Below are 18482 nucleotides of genomic sequence, written 5' to 3' on the forward strand. Positions count from 1 at the left end.
ACGATACACAAAAGCAGCTGGTGTAGAGTTAATACTAGTGATAGTTTTGAGGAGGGGTGGCACTTAGATTTTTGTGGCCTGTAGGTAACTGGAACATCTTACCTCTGCTGGATGAGGGGATGATTAATACCTGGGCCTTTAGTGAAGACTATCATTTTAATATTAAAAAGTGTTTTGCTGAGCTGAGTTTGTAAAGTACAACCAGTCTTGTAAATCCTTCATCCTGTGTTCCAAGAGCAGAATCATTTCTTCCAGTTGCTCAGCAATGCTTGAAAAATCAATGATATAATGGTTTTTCTTTAATACTAAGATTTCTGTGTTAATGCAAATTACTTTTTAAATAGGATGTAGGAAACGGAGGAGTGGGATCCACCCACTCTTCATGATTTCATTGTGCATTTAGCCAATATTAGCTAACATTCATGGAGCATTTACGCACTCCGTGCACTCTATCTTCCTTGTTAGGGCAGTTCTAGTACGTAGAAACTATTAGTTATGTTGAAGATGAGAATGTAAAGACCCAGAAAAGCTAAGTAAGTTGAGTCTAGGGAGGCTTAACCCCGACGGCACTTAGCATGAAAGCAAATTGGGACATTTCTAGCCCTCTTCCTGCCCCTTAAGCTAGGAATAAACAGCTGTCCCAGCGAGCAGAGACACGCCTGGGGAGTTTGTTAACATACTGGTCCCGGACTCGACCCCAGGGAATCTGGAGTATTAACGAACGCGCTAAGTGATATACAGACAGGGAAACAGCTTTAAAACAGAGTAACCCATCGCCCTAGCGCTGAGGCGGTCGCGAGCCCGGAAGAGCCGCAGCTAAGCGGCCACGCCTCTGGGCTCGCGGACGGCGGGCAGGTGCTGCCCTCCGGCGGCCGCGCCGGCGCAGTGCGACCCCGCTCCGCGGCTGCGCAGTGCCGCCCTCTGGCGGCTCCGCTCCTTCTTCCCATCGGCCTCAGCTTGCGGGCCTTTCAAACATGGAGGAGCGGGAGCGGGGGGCGAGGTCGCCTGGCGCCGGGAGCCCGGCGCGCCCGCCCAGCCCGCGGTTGGATGTCAACTCGGACAGCTTCGACCCGCTGCTGGCCTTGTACTCGCCCCGCCTGCCTCCCATTCCCTATCCCAACGCGCCCTGCTTCAACAACGTGGCCGCGTACGAGACCTTCCTCAGGACCGGGTCCCGGGGCGGCGGGCGCGGGCGGGCGCGGGACGCAGACCCGGCCTCAGGGGCCTCCGCCGCCGCTCGGCCCTCCAGCAGGACGCGCCGCCGTGCGGACGCCCCCGCCCCGGACCCCGAGCGCATCGAGCGCCTCCGCCGCCTCATGGTGGTCAAGAAGGAAGGGGACGAGGCCGACCGGGACGGCCGCCGGCCTCCCGGCCGGAGCAGGAAGGCGCCGCGCAACGTGCTCACGCGAATGCCCTGTGAGTCCGGCGGGCGTGGCTGAGGGGCTGGCGGGCTGTCCGGGAGGTGGCGGCCGAAGGGGCACTTGCGGGACGATGAGGGGCTTGGCGTATGAGGGTCTGTGGGCTTTAGGGGGAGGGGCTCGTGAAGGTTTGCCGAGATAGTCGGCGACTGTTGGGGAGGGGGTTTGTGCTTGAGTAATGTGGGAAATGGGAGCGGTCGTCAGAGTGACGAAGGGTCCGCACGAGCCCTGAGGCAGAGTGGAAACAGCTGGAGAGGGGATCAGGCGCTGTGGGGAGGGTCTGTTAGGCAATGGGTGTCGGTCTGCACAGGTGGTGGGGCGATGCGGAGCCTGCAGAGAGTATCTGCAGGAATGGGGGTGGGGGCGGATCTGAAGAAGTGGGGCCTGGAGACCATAGGAAGGGCTTGCAGAGGTGACGGGAGGTCTTGGGGACCACAGACGGAGGAGGTGGTGCACAGCCAGCATCAGGGGAGTGTTTGGTTGGTGGGGTGTGGGGAAATCTGTTCAGATGGCGCAGGGGGCATAACCTCAACCCCTGGACGTTAGGTGGTAGCTCATTCTCCGGGGCTGTAAGTAGGAGAAGGGCCGCAGCCTCTCGACGTGCTCCTGTTCACTTCGCCAGATCTCAAGTGCTAGAATGCAGCAGGCACAAACACCACTGAACACAGACTGGTTTACAGCTCTTGGAGCCTCCTAATAGATCCTTAGAGCAAAGCTGTAAACGGCAGAGGTTGCTAAAGTGTGAATTAGGTCCTGTATAAACGGAATAAAAACAGCCCAGGGTTATATCTTCAGTCATCTGGCGAGCAGTTCTGACATCTGCCGGGTGAATGCAATGACCTACTTAGCCATTCAGAGCATCTGTATCCTGACAGCTAACTTGTGACATTATTAGGTCCCTTTCTTTGGAATGGAGGGTTGTGCTAAGCAAGGGTATGTTTTGTTTTATTCCTAGAAATGTGTTTATTAAGAGAGAAACATCCTGAAAAGCTGTGTGGGCAACGAGAGTATCGTTGCCCACGCTTAGGGGTCACCCCAGATTGCTTGTCCCGCAGTAACACAAAGGTGCGGTATCATGTTTCTAAAGTAAGAGCAGTTTGGGGGACCTGATTTTGCCTCTATTTTTTGCCACATCAGGTCTTTGAAATACGCTCCAGGTCTCAGAATGTAACATTCCTTTCCATTTTGCCAGTTATTGCTTTGCTCCTGAGATTGTCAAGGAAAAGAAGTATTTCTCTGGCGAATGACTAGCTTCACCTGGGGAGCACCTTTGCTATATTGTTCTGGCAGAGTGTGAAGCCCAGCTTTGATGACTTCCCACTTTAAAATGCATGCCTGGAATCAAGGCCTCAGTTTGCTCTGAAAATTTTAGTCGTGCCACTGGAAACAGCAGTGTGTGTGTGTGTGTGTGTACATGACGGAAATGGGTAGACGTCACAGAGAGTTATGACCTTCAGAAAGCCAAAAAAAAAGAAAAAGAAAGAAAGAAAAACAAAAACAAAAACAGAAGCATGGATGAAGACAAGATTTATTCAAGAAAGAGTTCCTGTAAGAGGTAAATTTTCAACCTTGAAGTCAAGGAAGACCATGGTTACAGATAACAGTAATTATTTGAAAATCAGGCTGTTGAGGTATAATTTACATATAGCAAAATACTCCCTTTTAAAGTGTTTTGAAATCACCACCATAGTTAAGCTACAGAAAATTCCATCACCCAAAAAGGTTCCTTATGCCCCTTTGTAAACCAGTTGATAATTTTATTGCTGCTAATTATAGCTACTATTATTGAGCACATATGTGCTCTACATTTTGCAAAGCCTTTTAAGTGCATTATATCTCATTTTGCCCTTAGGTGCAACTTCATAGATGAAGAAACTGAGGCTCAGTTATTACCTGTTAGGGCCTAGGTCATGTAGCTGGTTAGTTGGCAGCTGAGAATCCTGGGTTTGTCCAACCCCAGGGCCTCTCTCTGTGCTTACCCCTTACGCTCGTCTCGGGACGGGGAGGAGAGGACGTCATTCTCATGTTTCCTTGTGTGCTCGTTTTTGGTATGTGGAGGGTGCTGCATGTGTGAGGCAGAGGGTTTGTGTCCCGAGCAGTGAGAGTGGAATTTGGGTCCAGAGAGGGGCTTGTTGCTAGAATCCATGGAAGAGCCAACCTGAAGAGTTTCTGTTCAACTTTGTGATGACAGAGTGGGAACTATGGTGTATACTCTGAAGCAAAAGCACTTTCAGGGCAGATGTTTCTAGGAGCTAAGTTTCTGGTGGTAAAATGCATTTGGGGGTGGAGAAGAATGCAGGTTTGACCGCCTCTGTGTGAACACCGCCTCCCCCACTGCTAGCTGTTTTAGTTTAGGCCAGTCCCTTAGACTGTTCAGGGCCTCAGCTTCCTCCTATGCGACATGAGGACCACGATAGACTCTGCAGTGGTGAGGTTTAAATTAGTTAACACCTTTAAAGCATTTACAACAGTAATCTTCCTTAACGTGCAGGAAAATTCTCGGTGGACATGAGACAACGTCCCTGGTAGACTGCCATCAAAAGCTCTGGTCAGTCATTTGCTGATGGGCACTTAGGTTGCTTCCTGTACTTAGCAGCAGAGAGAAAGAAGGAGCTTATACCCTTTGCAATGGCATGGGTGGAACTGGAGAGCATTATGCTAAGTGAAATAAGCCAGGTGGCGAGGGACAAATACCATATGGTCTCACCTTTAACTGGAACATAATCAACAAAAGAAAAAAGCAAACAAAATATAACCAGAGACATTGAAGTTAAGAACATTGTAACAATAGCCAGAGGGGAGTGGGGAGGGGATAGTGGGGAGAGGGGTCTGCAGGAGCTACTATAAAGGACACAAGGACAAATTCAAGGGGGAGGATAGAGGTGGGGGAGGGAGGTGGGACTGGCTGGGGTGGGGTGGAGGGATGGGGAGAAAATGCAGACAATTGTAACTGAATAAAAATAAATAAGTAAATTAAAAATAAATAAGTAAATAAAATGTTGGGGGTGGGGGAAGCTCTGGTCAGGATGCATGTACTCTGCCTCTGTTGACTGTTGGCTCAGCTGCTTACTAGGTAGGTAGGTGACTTTGAGCAGATTATTTCAGTCTTCCTGAGCCTTGGTTTCCTCATCTATAGAATGAGCGGAAATAAGTCTACCTATGTGTTAGTTGTGAGGATTAAAGAAAATAATGGTGCATATAGTTAAACTTACCACAGGGCCTGGCCCATACTGAGGGCTCAGTAATTGCTGATAATGATGGTGATATGGTTGGTTATGAAGGAGATCTTAGTTATTGGAATCTACTGTTTGAATTTTGTGATGGACATGAGCAGGGAGAAGTAAGAGTGGAGTTTAAAAAGTCACCTGGATTTCAAAGGCTATGGCCCAAGCACAATGGCAATGGAAAGGGGGATTTAGAAGAAAAGTTTTCTGCAAAAGAGAGGCACTTTTTTTTTTTTTTTTTTGCCTTTGCTCGTATTAAGTTTTTATTAGCTTAGCTCATACTTATTTGGAGATTGTCACAGAGACTGCTGGAAAGAGATTCAGAATGTGAAGCTCATTTCGCCTTGGCAGTTTGCTCTGATAGGTGGTGCTGGTGTTGTGCCTTTGATCAGAGAAGGAGAGAAATGCTTCCTGGAACTACACCTTACTAAATTTTTGGAAAGAAAAAAAAAATCAAGAGAAAGACACGGATGTGAGAGGTGAAAGACATGAGTTTCCTATTGGTTTAATTAGAATAAGAGACTTGTTAAGCTACATGTTTGTCCTTCCTCTTTGATTTGGGGATGTGGAGGGAGAAGCAGTGCCCTGTTTTTTCCAAGTTAGAAAAAGAATTGCCTTTCCACTCTGTGGAAACACACATGTGTAAGGGGGTGAGGTGGAGGCAGTGTGTGTGTATATGGGCAAAGAGAGTAATCCAAGCACTGTGATCAGTTTCTAAGAAATTGAATTATAGAGGTTTATTCCTGAATCTAGAAGCTAACTAGTCCTCTAACTTCATTTTGTGAATGAGGAAACTTGGACTTGTAGAGAGAAAATTATTTACCAAGGTCACAGAACTAGAGGCGATAGCCTGAAAGTTGTTTACAGCGTTGGATTTAACACAGTTTATAACACATATCCAGATACATGTACACACACACAGACGCATCAGAGGGCCAAAGAATTTTAGACTATTGCTAGAGGAAGGGTAGATGATGAAGGTCAGACCAAGGTTCTCACGTTCCTTCCCAAGGCTGCTGTTTCTGCCACTCCGCGTCACCTGTGCCTTCTTGCTGCATCTTCAGTCTGACGTAGGCTCCTACTTCTCACCGTATGTCACTTTCTTCCAAGAGTATTTTCTTTTATTAATTTATCGCTGCCATTATTTATAAGCCCATCCATGAGTGAAGAATGAGGTCAGGAGTAAGCAACAGAGTTATCCAAATTGAACTGCAGAACTGTTGTTCTATTTTTGTGCCACTAGAACGAAAATAGTCATATTTTGTTTGTTTACTATCAGTGGCAGTAACCTCCAAAGAATTCTGCCGTGCAAACTTGGGAGGGAGGGAAAGACTGAGACTGTGTATGCATGAATGTGAGAGTGTGTGTAAGAGAGAGTATGTGTGTGTGTGTGATTTTCTTTTGAGAGGTTGTATATACTACATAGTATAGGCAGCAAATTGTGAAGGGTAAATTAACATGAAGTAATAAAAAAATTCATCTCCATTCCCAAGCTCTGCAAAAAAGAACCCATCATAGTAAAAGCTGGTAGTGTAATCCCTGCATTGTTATGCATTGCCACACTGCTCTTTTTACATGCTGCTCATCAGCAATCTCATAGGAGCCAAATGTTCAGCAAGTGCCTTACACCCAGCAAGGCTTGGAATACAAGAGGTCTGTGACTGCTGGTATGAAGGTGATGTACATTGAAACACTTCAAACATATGAACAAGAGTTTTGGTGCTTTGAAGGAAGGGCTCGAGCTGGATATGTGGCTTACGAGAGTTATCCTAAAAAACATTGTCTTACAAGACACAGAATGAGAAGAATCTACCTGCTGTGTACATTTAGTGTGGTATTTCTTTTTTGCCCAGAAAGGTTTTAAATGATGATGCATCTTAGAGTCATAGACTGTGGGATGTACAGGTGAAACTTTTGGGTGATAGCCATGCACGTGGTTTATCCACATTGTGGTAGAATCTTGTCTCATTCCAGTGTGTGTTGCCTGTAACAGCCGTATTGCCCATTGGGCCTTTCTGTTCCCACAGTGAGGTTGCCACAGCACAGTGCTGCCTTGTGGTGCTGGAGATGGATGGGTGGTCTTGGTTATTAGTTCTGGGAATGACAGCGGATGTTCGTACTCTGCTGACTCTTCTTCTCTTGTTTCAGTGCACGAAGGCAGCCCTCTGGGTGAACTCCATCGCTGTATCCGGGAGGGGGTGAAGGTGAATGTTCACATCCGCACTTTCAAGGGACTTCGGGGCGTCTGTACAGGCTTCCTCGTTGCATTCGACAAGTTCTGGAATATGGTAATTAAGCCTTCCTCAAGGGGCTGGAGAACCTCTTGGGGATTAAATCTTTTATAAGTCTAAAGGCCCTGAATAACCTTATTCAGCAAAATCTACAGAATAACTTCCCAGAAGAACTAGAATCTTTACACTCTCTTGGGAAGCAACAAAAAAGTTCTTTTTATTGTTTTCTTTTCCTTAAGGCAGTGGCTTTCAGTTGGGTAACTTTGCCCTTCTCTCCCTCCCAGGGACATTTGTCAATGTTTGGGGACATTTTTTTTGATTGTCACACTGTGGAACAGGGTGCTCCTGGCATCTAGTGGGTAGAGGCCATGGATTTTGCTGCATGTCCTACAATGCAGACAGCACCCCAACAACAAAAATTTATCCAGTGCAGAATGTTTTTAGTGCCAAGGTTGAGAAACCTAGCCTTAAGGAATAATGACTTCTTTCACCTGTTTAGTAATTTTACATTGATTTCCTGTTAAAAATATTTATCGACATCTCACTTTGGCTGGGTACAGTGCTAAGTACAGAAGTTTCAGAAAGGAACTATCACTCTTCTGTTTTTGGAAAGAGAAAAAAATACAATAAAGATTACATTTAAAAAAAAAGGATAAGGTTAGAGGGGAAGCAGACATATTTATAAGCAAGATACTTTGTATGGTGTTTGCTTATGAAGACGTGTAGGCACACTCCCAGCCTTCTAGAGGCTGTTGTTTACTAGATATTTGAAGAAAAGAAGGAGTATGTTACGTTGTAGCATAATGCAGCGTGAGGCAGTTGAAGTAGGAGCCAGCAGGGCTCCCTACTGTTTCTCTTCCATATGGTCCTCTGTCTCCAGCTTTTCTTTTCCCTGTGCTTTGTCTCCATCCATGCATTCCCCTGGATGATAATAATAGTTGCTAATATTTAGTAAGCACTTATGTGCCTGATACTATAATAAGAACTTATATATAACTTCAGTGAGTGAATTGAGATATATTTCTGTTTCATTTCACAAATGAAGGGATTGAGGCTACAAATTTTGGAAGATTGGTCCAGATCACACTGTTAGTAAGTGGAAGTACTAGGACTTTATTTTAGTTCTTCCTGACTTTTAAAACTATGTTTTCAACCATCATGGAATCAGAAAACCTGGATTTGAATCCTAACTTTACCACTTGGTAACTGTGACTCTAGGCAAGGTAATTTCTGAGGCTGTTTTCTTGCCTCTAAAATGTGGAAAAAAATATTTTAGTATTATGATTTTACCTTTGAAGGAAAAGGACTTAAGAGAACATATATAATGACAGTGCTGGTAATGATAATGTCAGCTTATATTTGTATGGTGATTTACACTTTCAAAGTAATTTCTCACACAGGATCTTGTTTGATCCTAACAGCTGTCCTGTGTGGCTGATCTCTCAATGACGATTCACCAGTAATTCAGTGTGTAACTCTGGTCAGTCTCTGTTATTTGCTGTCACAAAACTTAGAAACTGGAAAAGGAGAAGAAGCAGTAGAGTAGTGTTTCTCAAAGTGTGTCTAAGGCTGTCCTACAGCAGAATCACCTGGGATTTCTGGTTAAAACAGAAGGTTTCTAGGCTTCATCCCGACCTACTGAATCTGAATCTCTAGGAGAGCAGTAACCTTGGATTCATACTTTAGTAAGCTTCCTAGAATTTATGCACAGTGAAATTTAAGAACCTCTCTGCAGTTGTAAAGGCCCCTTACCACAGTAGAAATTCGTCTTACATGGTCGTAGCCACCCGGGAATCCTACTCGGTGGGTGCCAGGTATTATCATTTTTTTTCCTGCCCAGTAGATGAGTCACCTCTTAAATTTAATTATGCTACAATTAGATGTTATTCTGCCTTTTAAATTTCTTTTTCTGAAAGCTATAGAAATAATATTTTTAACTCTGCCTTGTTTTCCCCTTTGGGCTGTTTCTCTAGGCACTTACTGATGTGGATGAGACCTACCGAAAGCCTGTTCTAGGCAAAGCGTATGAGCGAGATTCTTCATTGACTCTCACCAGGGTAAGCCACTCCTCCTCATTTCCTGGGCACCCAGCATGCATTCAGCCTGGTAATTAAAGTCACTGAGCCCAGTGAGCACGTTTCACTGGTGGGAAGGCCCTAGTGCTATCAGCCAGGTGTGTCTGGACCAAGGTTTCCGTCAGTCTGTCTTCTTACGCATCCCGCTAATCTCAGATAGGTTCCTGCTTCTGCCCTGCAACAAGTCACCTCTTATAAGGCCTAAAAGTCTTTCTCTTTTACCCTGCCTTTGCTCTTGACATACTTGCTGATTTATCTGAGTTGTGGGTAGAAATAGAAAATTTATTCCTACCTTTTTAAAAGTTGCAAAGCAATTTGTCCACAGAGCACAGTCAAAGAATTTGGTATTTTTTCCTGTATATTGGAAGAGGAATGTAAGGGCTAATATTTGTCATTGCTTTCCTTATAGCTATTTGATCGACTAAAACTTCAAGATTCTTCCAAGAAGGAGGCAGATTCTAAGTCTGCAGTTGAAGACTCCACTCTGTCCAGATACTCCCAGACATCCACTTGGAAGGTAGCTTCAGTGTGGGGAAGAGGAGACACTGACCGGGGTTCACGCAAACCTTCCCGCTCCGTTCCTTCCTCCCTGCAGGCGTCCACAAGGGAGGAGTCCCGGTCAGAGCTGTCAGGGAGGACTCTGCGGACAGAAGGGTCTAGTGTGGGAGGTACCTTTTCTAGAGCTACCACGCTTTCTAGGGGCCAATCCCGTAAGAAAAAGAGAAAGCCCAAAGTAGATTACCAGAAGGTATTCACTAGACACATAAATCAGATTTTCATTCGAGGTGAGAACGTCCTGCTGGTTCATCTGGCGCAGTGACCAGCTCAGCCTCATTTGAGCTTTGGCTTTTAGAAATAAAATGCATGAACCGCTGCTGTGCTGTATCCTAGTGTCCCAGTGAATCTCTGAGTTGGAATGATTCCCTCTGGTACTGCATGTATTGAAGAGGGAGCCGGGCTTGGGCTCTCTGGAAGATGAGTGCCCTCAAGGGGAGACAGGTCTTGGGAGGGTGGGCGTTTGTATTAATATCAAGGCTAAAGCTGCACATGGGTACACACATCTGATTTGGGATCATGGTCTACTTGAGACACTCAAACCAAAGATAAGACCTTCCATTTGAATCAGGAGTTACGGTGTCAGTTGAGTTCACCCCATGGGCTCTATAGCATGGGGGAAAGAAACTCTCATTGTACAAGCTGGTACCCTGAGTACTCATGAATTTGAATCTAAGAGGAGCAGTATACCCTGCCGTGGAGCCCTGTACCCACATTTTGTAACTGACTGTTAAATTTTGCTCTCCACCATTCTCTCTTAATCAAGAACTGTGATCTATTATCTGTGGATATCTGTAAGAGCTATGAAAGCTACCGACTTATGTAAGGGTAGAATATGAATAGGTGGTGTACTTAAAGCAGCCAGCAATGAATGCCCTGTTTTTATCCCTCTCCTTGTTATGGAAAGGAATAGGGGACCTCCGCGGTCTTTCCTTACCAGCGGTAACTTCTGTGAATGGCATGCCAGGTGGGACTATAAGATGCTCACGTGGGGCTTCTTGTCCTTCTCTCTAACTTCTTTGGCATGGTGCTAGTGCATGTACCCTGTGTATTGCCCCTTTGTGACATGTCCTGTGAGCTTTATATCAATGGACTGTGACCTTCATGTCTGGCTTCAAAGAGAGTGCTGCATGAACTCAGTAACGTACACGCATCATACAGCTGAGAGTCCCCTTTCCAGGCAGGGCTGGCCCGGTGTACCGTATCTTCCAGAATGGTTTTCCATGAGACAGTGGTGGTAGTTTCATTACTCCCTTGGGTCAGGCCAAAGAGGTTCTCACAAACAACAGTAGGTGCTAACCTGTAAGGGACACCTTGCTCACAGCCTGGCTTCAGCCACAGGAATACCACAGCACTTGCTAATACTACTTGAGTCATATTCAAGTGCGGAATAGGCAATATCTTGACACAGACTGTTAGGCAATATTGATTTTTTGTTTTTATATTTGGTTTTATTGTAGATAATTTATGTTCAAAGTGAGAATAAGAAATAGCTACTAGTTAAAATGCTTGAAAAGAAAAATTTCTCCTGCTGTATTTGTTGTGTAACTTAGATAAGCCTTTGGAAAGCAGGGTGAATAAAGTTGAAGGAGTGAGGATGCCTTGTCCTTCTGCTAGCTGGGTCATGGGCTCATCATACAACAAAAGGAGAGCAGGCTTAGTCCCTCTGTGCCTGTTTTTCCCCATCAGACACTTACCTCACAGGAGCACTGAGACAATTTTAGGAAGGCATTTCAAAGTCTCTGAACATGTATAAGTGCCATGAGTAGTTTTTACTAACTCTGTTTCATAGTTTGGTAAGAATTCTTATGAGCAAGGCAGGTGATACATGAGAGTGATCCCCGTAGGGTCATAGTTATGATCGTGCTGTGGTCAGAAGGTAGTGACATCTTCAGGAACTGTTTTCCACATCCCATTCCTTTTCCTAAGGGACAATGGACGTTTCAGAAGAATATCTTCAGTAAGAGGAGAGTAACATTTCACTGCTGTTCCCCCTACATCCTAGCCCCACCCTTTTCTCATCACTCTCAGAAAGACTTCCCCTCAGCTGCTTAGAGGTTTATGGGACAGTACCAGAAGGAGAATGAGCATCTAAAAATGACACATCCCCGCAAGGGAGTTTGGGGAACTGTTTTGTTTATTTGTTTTTATTTTAAAATGTATATTAATTATGCTTTTAGGGCCAGAGCAGACCCACTAAACGTTCAAAGAGGCTCCATGTCACAAACTTGAACAGTCATGTTTGGGATCTGCCAGACTAATCTCTTCTAAATAGTGTGTCTAAAATCTCGGTTCCCCAGTTAGAAGTTGTCTTGTTTAACCATCAGGCACCCAGGCTCTACCTCTTCACCAGTCTCCCCTGTTCAGCCGTCCCCATCTGTCTTCCCTCTTGTTCCTCAGCTAGAAGCTGTGACGGATACTAGATTTTCCCAATAAAGTAGAGATTTGAAATAAAAAGGAATATAATAAATTTCTATTCATTCTAAAGATTTAATGATGCCTGGTTAAATCTAACCTGATATATTTTAAACACATGCTTTCTTTCAGTGTTTGTATGCAATTTTCATAATCCATATAGGATTGATGTACTTCTTTTCTGCCCAACTTGACAATTCCAGCTCTGAAAATTACTTTAAAACTGTGTGACCTGCTTTATGTGCCCATTTATGTGTTTGTTTTGGACGGCGATCCTGGAGTGAATGCACTATCTAGTAATGTACTTTTTGTACAAAGCGTGATACTTTTTTAGAGAAGCCAGTTTTTAAAAATCATTGCCTTTTTCCTTATTATTGGAGAAATTTTTCCTAAGGGATTAAAAATAGGTCCTAACAGTGTATATGCTGCTTAAAAAAATGCGCTAATCTAGGCCATCACAGTAAACTCTATGGAAATAACTGAAGCCTCCCTCAGGAGGAGAGGAAAGGGGCAGAAGCAGCTAGAATGGTAGGGTCCTGGAGGCCCCCCCACGTACCCCGAGGGGCTCAGAGCAGCTGCGCAGCAGCGCACCTGGCTTCGGGTGTTCTCCAGAGACTTGGATTTGGGAAACATGGTGGGAATAGCACTGATTTTTGAGTATCCAACTTTGGTTCTTCAGAGTAATGCCTAAACTTGGGAGTGCTTTTTCTAGACATTTTCACAGGGCATACCTGTCTTCTTGTTGAGGTGCTCTTAGGAATTTCCAGCTCCGTTAGGTAAGAACAAGGAATTAAGAAATGGAAGGTAACAGTCTCAACACCCAGAAACCAGGTGCATTCTTTGTACATAGAGGTAATTCTACTGTCTACCACGAGAACTTGCACTTCAGGTTGTTCGTTCTAGTGTCTGGGAAGCATTTGTGCTTCCTTTTGGGACCATCCTATGGCAGAGGTGGGCCATGGGGGAGGCAGCCAGAGTGAGCGGTGTCATCAGCCCCCGGCTCTCTATGCAGGGTGTGTGTCAGGTCAGAAAGCCCAGACGCCGTTAGCGGTGAAGTCTAGGTGCACAGGAATTCTTGCTCTGAGTTGTCAGTGGATCGAGAAGGCTTTTTATCTATTTTTATGGTGAGATGGTCCAGGAGCACTTTCAGAGACTGTCAGGTCATGAGCTCTGAGCTGTCCTTAATCCTCAGAAGCCTTCAGAGATGTGGGTGTACTGCTGCTGTCCCTTGAGAGAAAATAGAAACCTAACGTGATGAGGACATATTTGTATTCCTGTTTGCTCTATACCTATAGCAGCCGACACAGGTAAAATCGTGAAATAGAATAGCTTCTGTAAATTACTTTTTAAAATTTTGTCTTTAGGAAAAAATTAAATTATTCAAAGACAGCTAGCTGTCACTGGTGCTGCCCTAAAGTTTTCCAATTCTTTGTGTATTTTTTATGAATGAGATGATTGCTGTGGGAAGGTCAAGGTTTATATAAGGGTATCATGTTATAAATATAATGGTTTCCCAACTGTTGTAATTGCTTTTTTCCTGTGTCAAATGCAGAATGCAGTCAACCCCTTTTCAGTAACTTCTGTTCATCAGCCCGTGTTTTTCTGGGCAGTAACTCCCAGGCGGCTTTTCTTAGTGATTGTAAAGTAAGAATATCTTATCTGGGCCTATGTTGCAAAGGTGGGTAGTCTGCCATTGCTTTCTGGCAAATTGAGTTGATGGATTTAAGATAAGCCTGTGGGGTTCCTGTCACTGTTTCCTGGGCTCTGAGGAAGGGTTGGGCCTTCTTTACTCTTAGTGTTTTGAGTATTTTTCAAATGTTTGTAAGTTCTCATGCACTCCTCTAATAAAAATGAAAGCTCTCTGTCAAGAAATGACTTTGGATGGTTCGGAGATCTGGGGAGAAAAATAAGTACACCTGAGACCTTCAGTTCGTCTTTTATTTATTGAGAATAGAAAGTAGTTTGATAAGCAACCGGAGGTAGTGCTTCTTTAAAAATACTCTCTGAAAAGATGGAACTACCCCTCAGGAAAGCTATAAAAGCTATTCCCAGGACATTGCAATTGCTTTTGGTTTTTGTCCTTTGGAACAAACGTCTGATGTTATGTTTTTAGAGCTGTGGGGGGAAATGTCTAAAAAATTTAAGGGATTTTATTTAAACGATGATTATCCGGCTGAATTCTGTGGGAGCCAGATTCTAGGGCAGCTGTCCTGTTCTTCTTCTGTTGTCCTAACACTAAAGCAGATAGTGAGTGATGTCTGGAAAAGTGATTTATTTATTTCATACTGACATCTTAAGACATTAGCCTTCGGGGCTACCCTGGGGATACTCCTCTGCACCGTGACATATTGCTGCTTTTTTTTTTTTTACACAAGGCTAAACCTGGATGACTCTGAATTTAGAGTTTTTCTCTTCATATACCAGCTGCTAAAAGAAAAACTGTGACTTATAATCTTGTCTTGAAATTACTCCTAATGTTAAGTTCACCTAACCCCTTCCTGTTTAGGGAGGATTGCTGCTAGTAACATCAGTTTGCATTGTTCTGCCTTAGATATGTGCCACATGGAAGTCTGGAAACTGGAATAAATACGATTGTATCAATGTACTGGCTGCTTTGTCTCTGCTGATTTTGGGGGGGAGGGGAGAGGAGGCAGGGAAGTCTGTTACCAAGAGAAGATACCCACTGACCCAGAAAGTTAAAACATTTCAAGCAATGTCATTGTTGTAACCTTGTGCCTTTTCTTTACCAAGGCCACATATCTAGATTTCTGTCCTTGGGGTAACTTTGTTCCTCCAAGTTTATCTGAAGTTCATGCTTAGAAAAGAAACTTGCCCCACATTGTGAACTGTCTCTTCTAAGCCCCAAGCAATGGTGATTGCCCTGTGAATTCATTCCACCCTAATAGCTCACTGGCATTAATCCACTGTCTTCAGGATCTGCTGAGGTCACCATTGACTGCTCCTTCTGAATGTTTTACTACATCTAATTGATTCTCACTGCTTCCAGGAATATCTGAATTTGCCATCAGCTTTTCTCTGTGCATGTAAAGAGAATTGAACTGTGCAGAGATTTTCCACATTGATTACTTGGTCTCCTTTGTGTACTTCCAGAACCAAGTTACCTTGGGAAGATGGACAAACAAATCAAATTGATTCTTAGAGAGGGAAACCTCAAGTTTACTGTCAAGACCCAGTTTTGCACTTGGAAAGAATATCAAAGTGGAGCTCAGCTGACCTAATACCAGGAAATTTCTAACCACCAAGGAAGTGGAGGAAAGGGAGGCAAGATCCAAATGCTCCAGTTCTGGCCATTGCTTTTTTGTTTTGCATCTCAAAGATTTTTGATTAAATGAGAATGTCCTCATTAATCAAAATAAAAGCAGAAGAATCAGCTTGACATTTGAAATATACAGTGACAGTTAAATGTTCGAAGAAGAATGGAGGCCAGTGGAATGACATATATCCGTCGTTCTTTCCCTGTGCTTTCTGGATGGGAGTGGCAAGGAAAGAGAAAGTCTCTTGCTCAGCTAAACTACATTCTCTCTTTGGGTTAAAGTGAAGCTTTTTTCAGTATGCTAAATTACCACTAGGTGGCAGTGGGTTAAAGAGAACTGCTTTCCTAGAGGTCCCAGAAGGACCTACCTCTCCAGATCTCTGTCACTGCTGCAATTAATTGTTAAATGCTCACCAGTCTGGACTGAGATAATCAGACAAAACTAAGCTATAATCAACTCAGGTGGCAATATAAATGTTTCTTACCAATATTGAACTTACCTAATTTGAAGCTTAGGAAGCCTGACTGATGGCAGTCAGCCAGTGAACATGCTTGGGGAAGAGTGTTTAGGAGAGAAAACACCCAGTGTCCACTATTTTAGGGAGTCTCTCGCTATTCTCGCATTATGGGGTTCCTCCTTTCATGTTGGAGGACCATCAGCCTCACCCAGCCTCTTCCCACCTGCTGACCAAGAATCACAGAACACTGTCTTCATGCCCCTGTTTCTCAGCAGCTCTCTCAATCTTGGAAACAATTCAGTTCACCCAGTATCGATGCCTGGGAGCCCATTTGTGAGAAAGGTTGCAGCTCTCTTGTGATTCCACCACCAGAACTGAGCCCCCACAACTGCAAGCAAATGTGCTATGGATTCAAAGGAAAATTTGTAGTAGACACAGAAAAGTCTGCAGTTTGAGGCTGGGCACTGGGCAGAAGGAATGGGTGGATGGTGTGAGGAAGTCTCTGCACTTCATGTCAAGGCCTTCAAAAGACCTTCCCCTCTTTACCTCAACACATAATTTCCCAGTGGCCTATAGTGAAGAGCAATACAGTACATGAAATAATAAATAGATATTCAAGTGAATACCTAAAAATAAGATTACAATAAAAAGCTTTGTCTCATGTGTTTGTGGACCCTGGCAGCTTGTATACTTCCCTGAGTCACACTCTGTGACAGGGAAGAGGACAGAACGTTCGATAAGAAATCCTGTCATTTTTGAGCATTCCATCCCTGTGCCAAGCGTGTTACATGCATTACTTACAACCAAATGAGAGGAGGACTTTTGACCCCGTTATGTATGGGAGGGAACTGAGACACGTGTTAAGTAACTTTCCAACATCTCTCTGTTAATGGCGAATTTGCATTTCTATCTAGGTCTGACTCATAAGTTTATTGTTAGTCAATTGCACCTTAAAAATACTTAGATTTCTTAGGCGTTGACCAGAACATTTTAAGGGCAAGCTGCGTTATCCCCTTAGACTAATCAGATGCCAGAGGGAGGGCTGAGTTAAAATGTGGCTCGTTGGTGTGCTCAAGTGTGTCTAGTCTCTTCTGACTCCTACTGTTCTTTGACGAGAAGTGGGCACACACTCAGGCCTTCAGGGCTTCCAGAGAGGACCAGGGCAGAAGGGTGGCTGCCAAGTGAGTGCCAGGAGGTTTTTCACCCACCAGTTAGTCTGGCCATCAGAGGGGTTTCGATCCAATGATCTTGTTAAAAAGATGATGGAGTGGCTCATGGCCTTTCCTAGCTCTTCAGTATGCGTTTAGAAAATCTGCCATCCCTTTCTTTCCAATATTCTCCAGCACTTGGGAAGAATGCTTTCTCTCAATCTTGACTGGAAATTCACCTTACTTTAAAAACTCTTCTCAAAGCTAAATTATGGATATGCTAAAACTATAGAAAAATAAAGGACCCATAGTCTTTCTCCTGAGACCTAAAAGGGGGTACAAGCAGAAAGGGCTGGCAAGTTGTCTGTCCATCTTGTAAAATTACCCATCAACTTGATGTGTTAATTTCCAGAATAAGGCAATCCTGAGAAGAGCCCACTATCCCAGACTCATTCACTAGTTACTCTGGTGCCTCAGTTCCTGCATCTCTAAAACAGGCACAATAACACATGCCTCATAGGGTTGCTGATAGAACGTGTTCAGTCCCAACAGCAAAGACTTAACTGTCATTCACGCTGTGATAACTTGCTGTGTGATGTTCAGCAGCTTTCCTTACCACCCTGTGCTTATATTTCATGTCCTGAGACCAGACCTGGCAAACAAATGGACACAAAAACAGCATGTGGCCATCCTTTATTCTTGTGCACAGGTGTTTGAAAGATTGTTTCCAGGCTGCCTGAGTTCTCCCCACTTCCTCAGCTCTCCCCAGGTTAAAACTTCAGAATATCATCAACTTCCCCACTGCTGGGAAAGCTGTGTGCTCCCCCAGGAATGACATTAGGCTCCATGGGACATTCATTAGTTGAGGTTACGAAAGGACCACAGGGCACTGGAATGGTAATTTCCTACATGGGACCCCAGTGACCCAGAGCAAGCTAGCTCAGCTGGCCTGAGCATGTGGCTAATGAGGGAAGGGTCATGGTTTCACTCCTGTGTGGGCCAATTAGTGTCACGTGGAAAAGCATGCTCCAGGGGCATCAGACAGCAGCCTTACATGTGTGTGGCACTGGTCACCAGGATGGCTCAGTGTAGCCATCCTCACTATTGAAAACCCAGCCCAACGCCTACATTTTCTTTCTTATTATTACATAGCCCATTGTTTCCAAAATGTGGGTCATTTTCAGAACACCTTCATGATTTTTGCCTTACCTAAGTAGGCCACTGCATTTTTATTTATTCAGTATTTTTCTATAAATTGATTCAGTTTTTAGCTTGCTCTTAAAAGTGATGGTACATCACTTCCATCAATGGGAAATTGGGAAATTTACCCTAACTTTAGAGTACACATTAAAATACAACTGTTGAAATTAAAATGCTCATCTTCATACTATGTGCAAACACCTCCTGAGCTACAAGTGATCAGTGTACTGTGTGTTAATAAATGTTGCAGGTATGTAAGCTGTGCATGTGATAATAATACATTGTTTTATAATCAAATGGTCACATCAGCAGAAACAGTATTTATAAAGCAATGGCTTTAGTGGTAAGAGTGGGAAGTTTCACACTTGATGTGATGAAATTATTCTTGCAGGAATTTTAACACCAGACATATTCCTAATAGCCATAAATATGTAGCTATAAAACCTAAACTCTGAAGAAATCTTAGGTTTAATTTACATCTAGT

General features: G+C 44.1%; 1 protein-coding gene across 1 annotated transcript; it reads left to right on the plus strand.

Moving 5' to 3' along the window:
* Positions 1-924: 924 nt before the first annotated feature.
* On the plus strand, positions 925-14519 carry LSM11 (LSM11, U7 small nuclear RNA associated). Its single transcript, XM_053927376.1, has 4 exons — positions 925-1416; positions 6791-6930; positions 8847-8930; positions 9358-14519. The coding sequence occupies exons 1-4, from the start codon at positions 975-977 to the stop codon at positions 9766-9768; spliced, it is 1077 nt and encodes a 358-aa protein (XP_053783351.1). The 5' UTR covers positions 925-974; the 3' UTR covers positions 9769-14519.
* Positions 14520-18482: the final 3963 nt, after the last annotated feature.

The sequence above is a fragment of the Desmodus rotundus genome, chromosome 6 (genome assembly GCF_022682495.2).
Source record: "Desmodus rotundus isolate HL8 chromosome 6, HLdesRot8A.1, whole genome shotgun sequence".
NCBI lineage: Eukaryota > Metazoa > Chordata > Mammalia > Chiroptera > Phyllostomidae > Desmodus > Desmodus rotundus.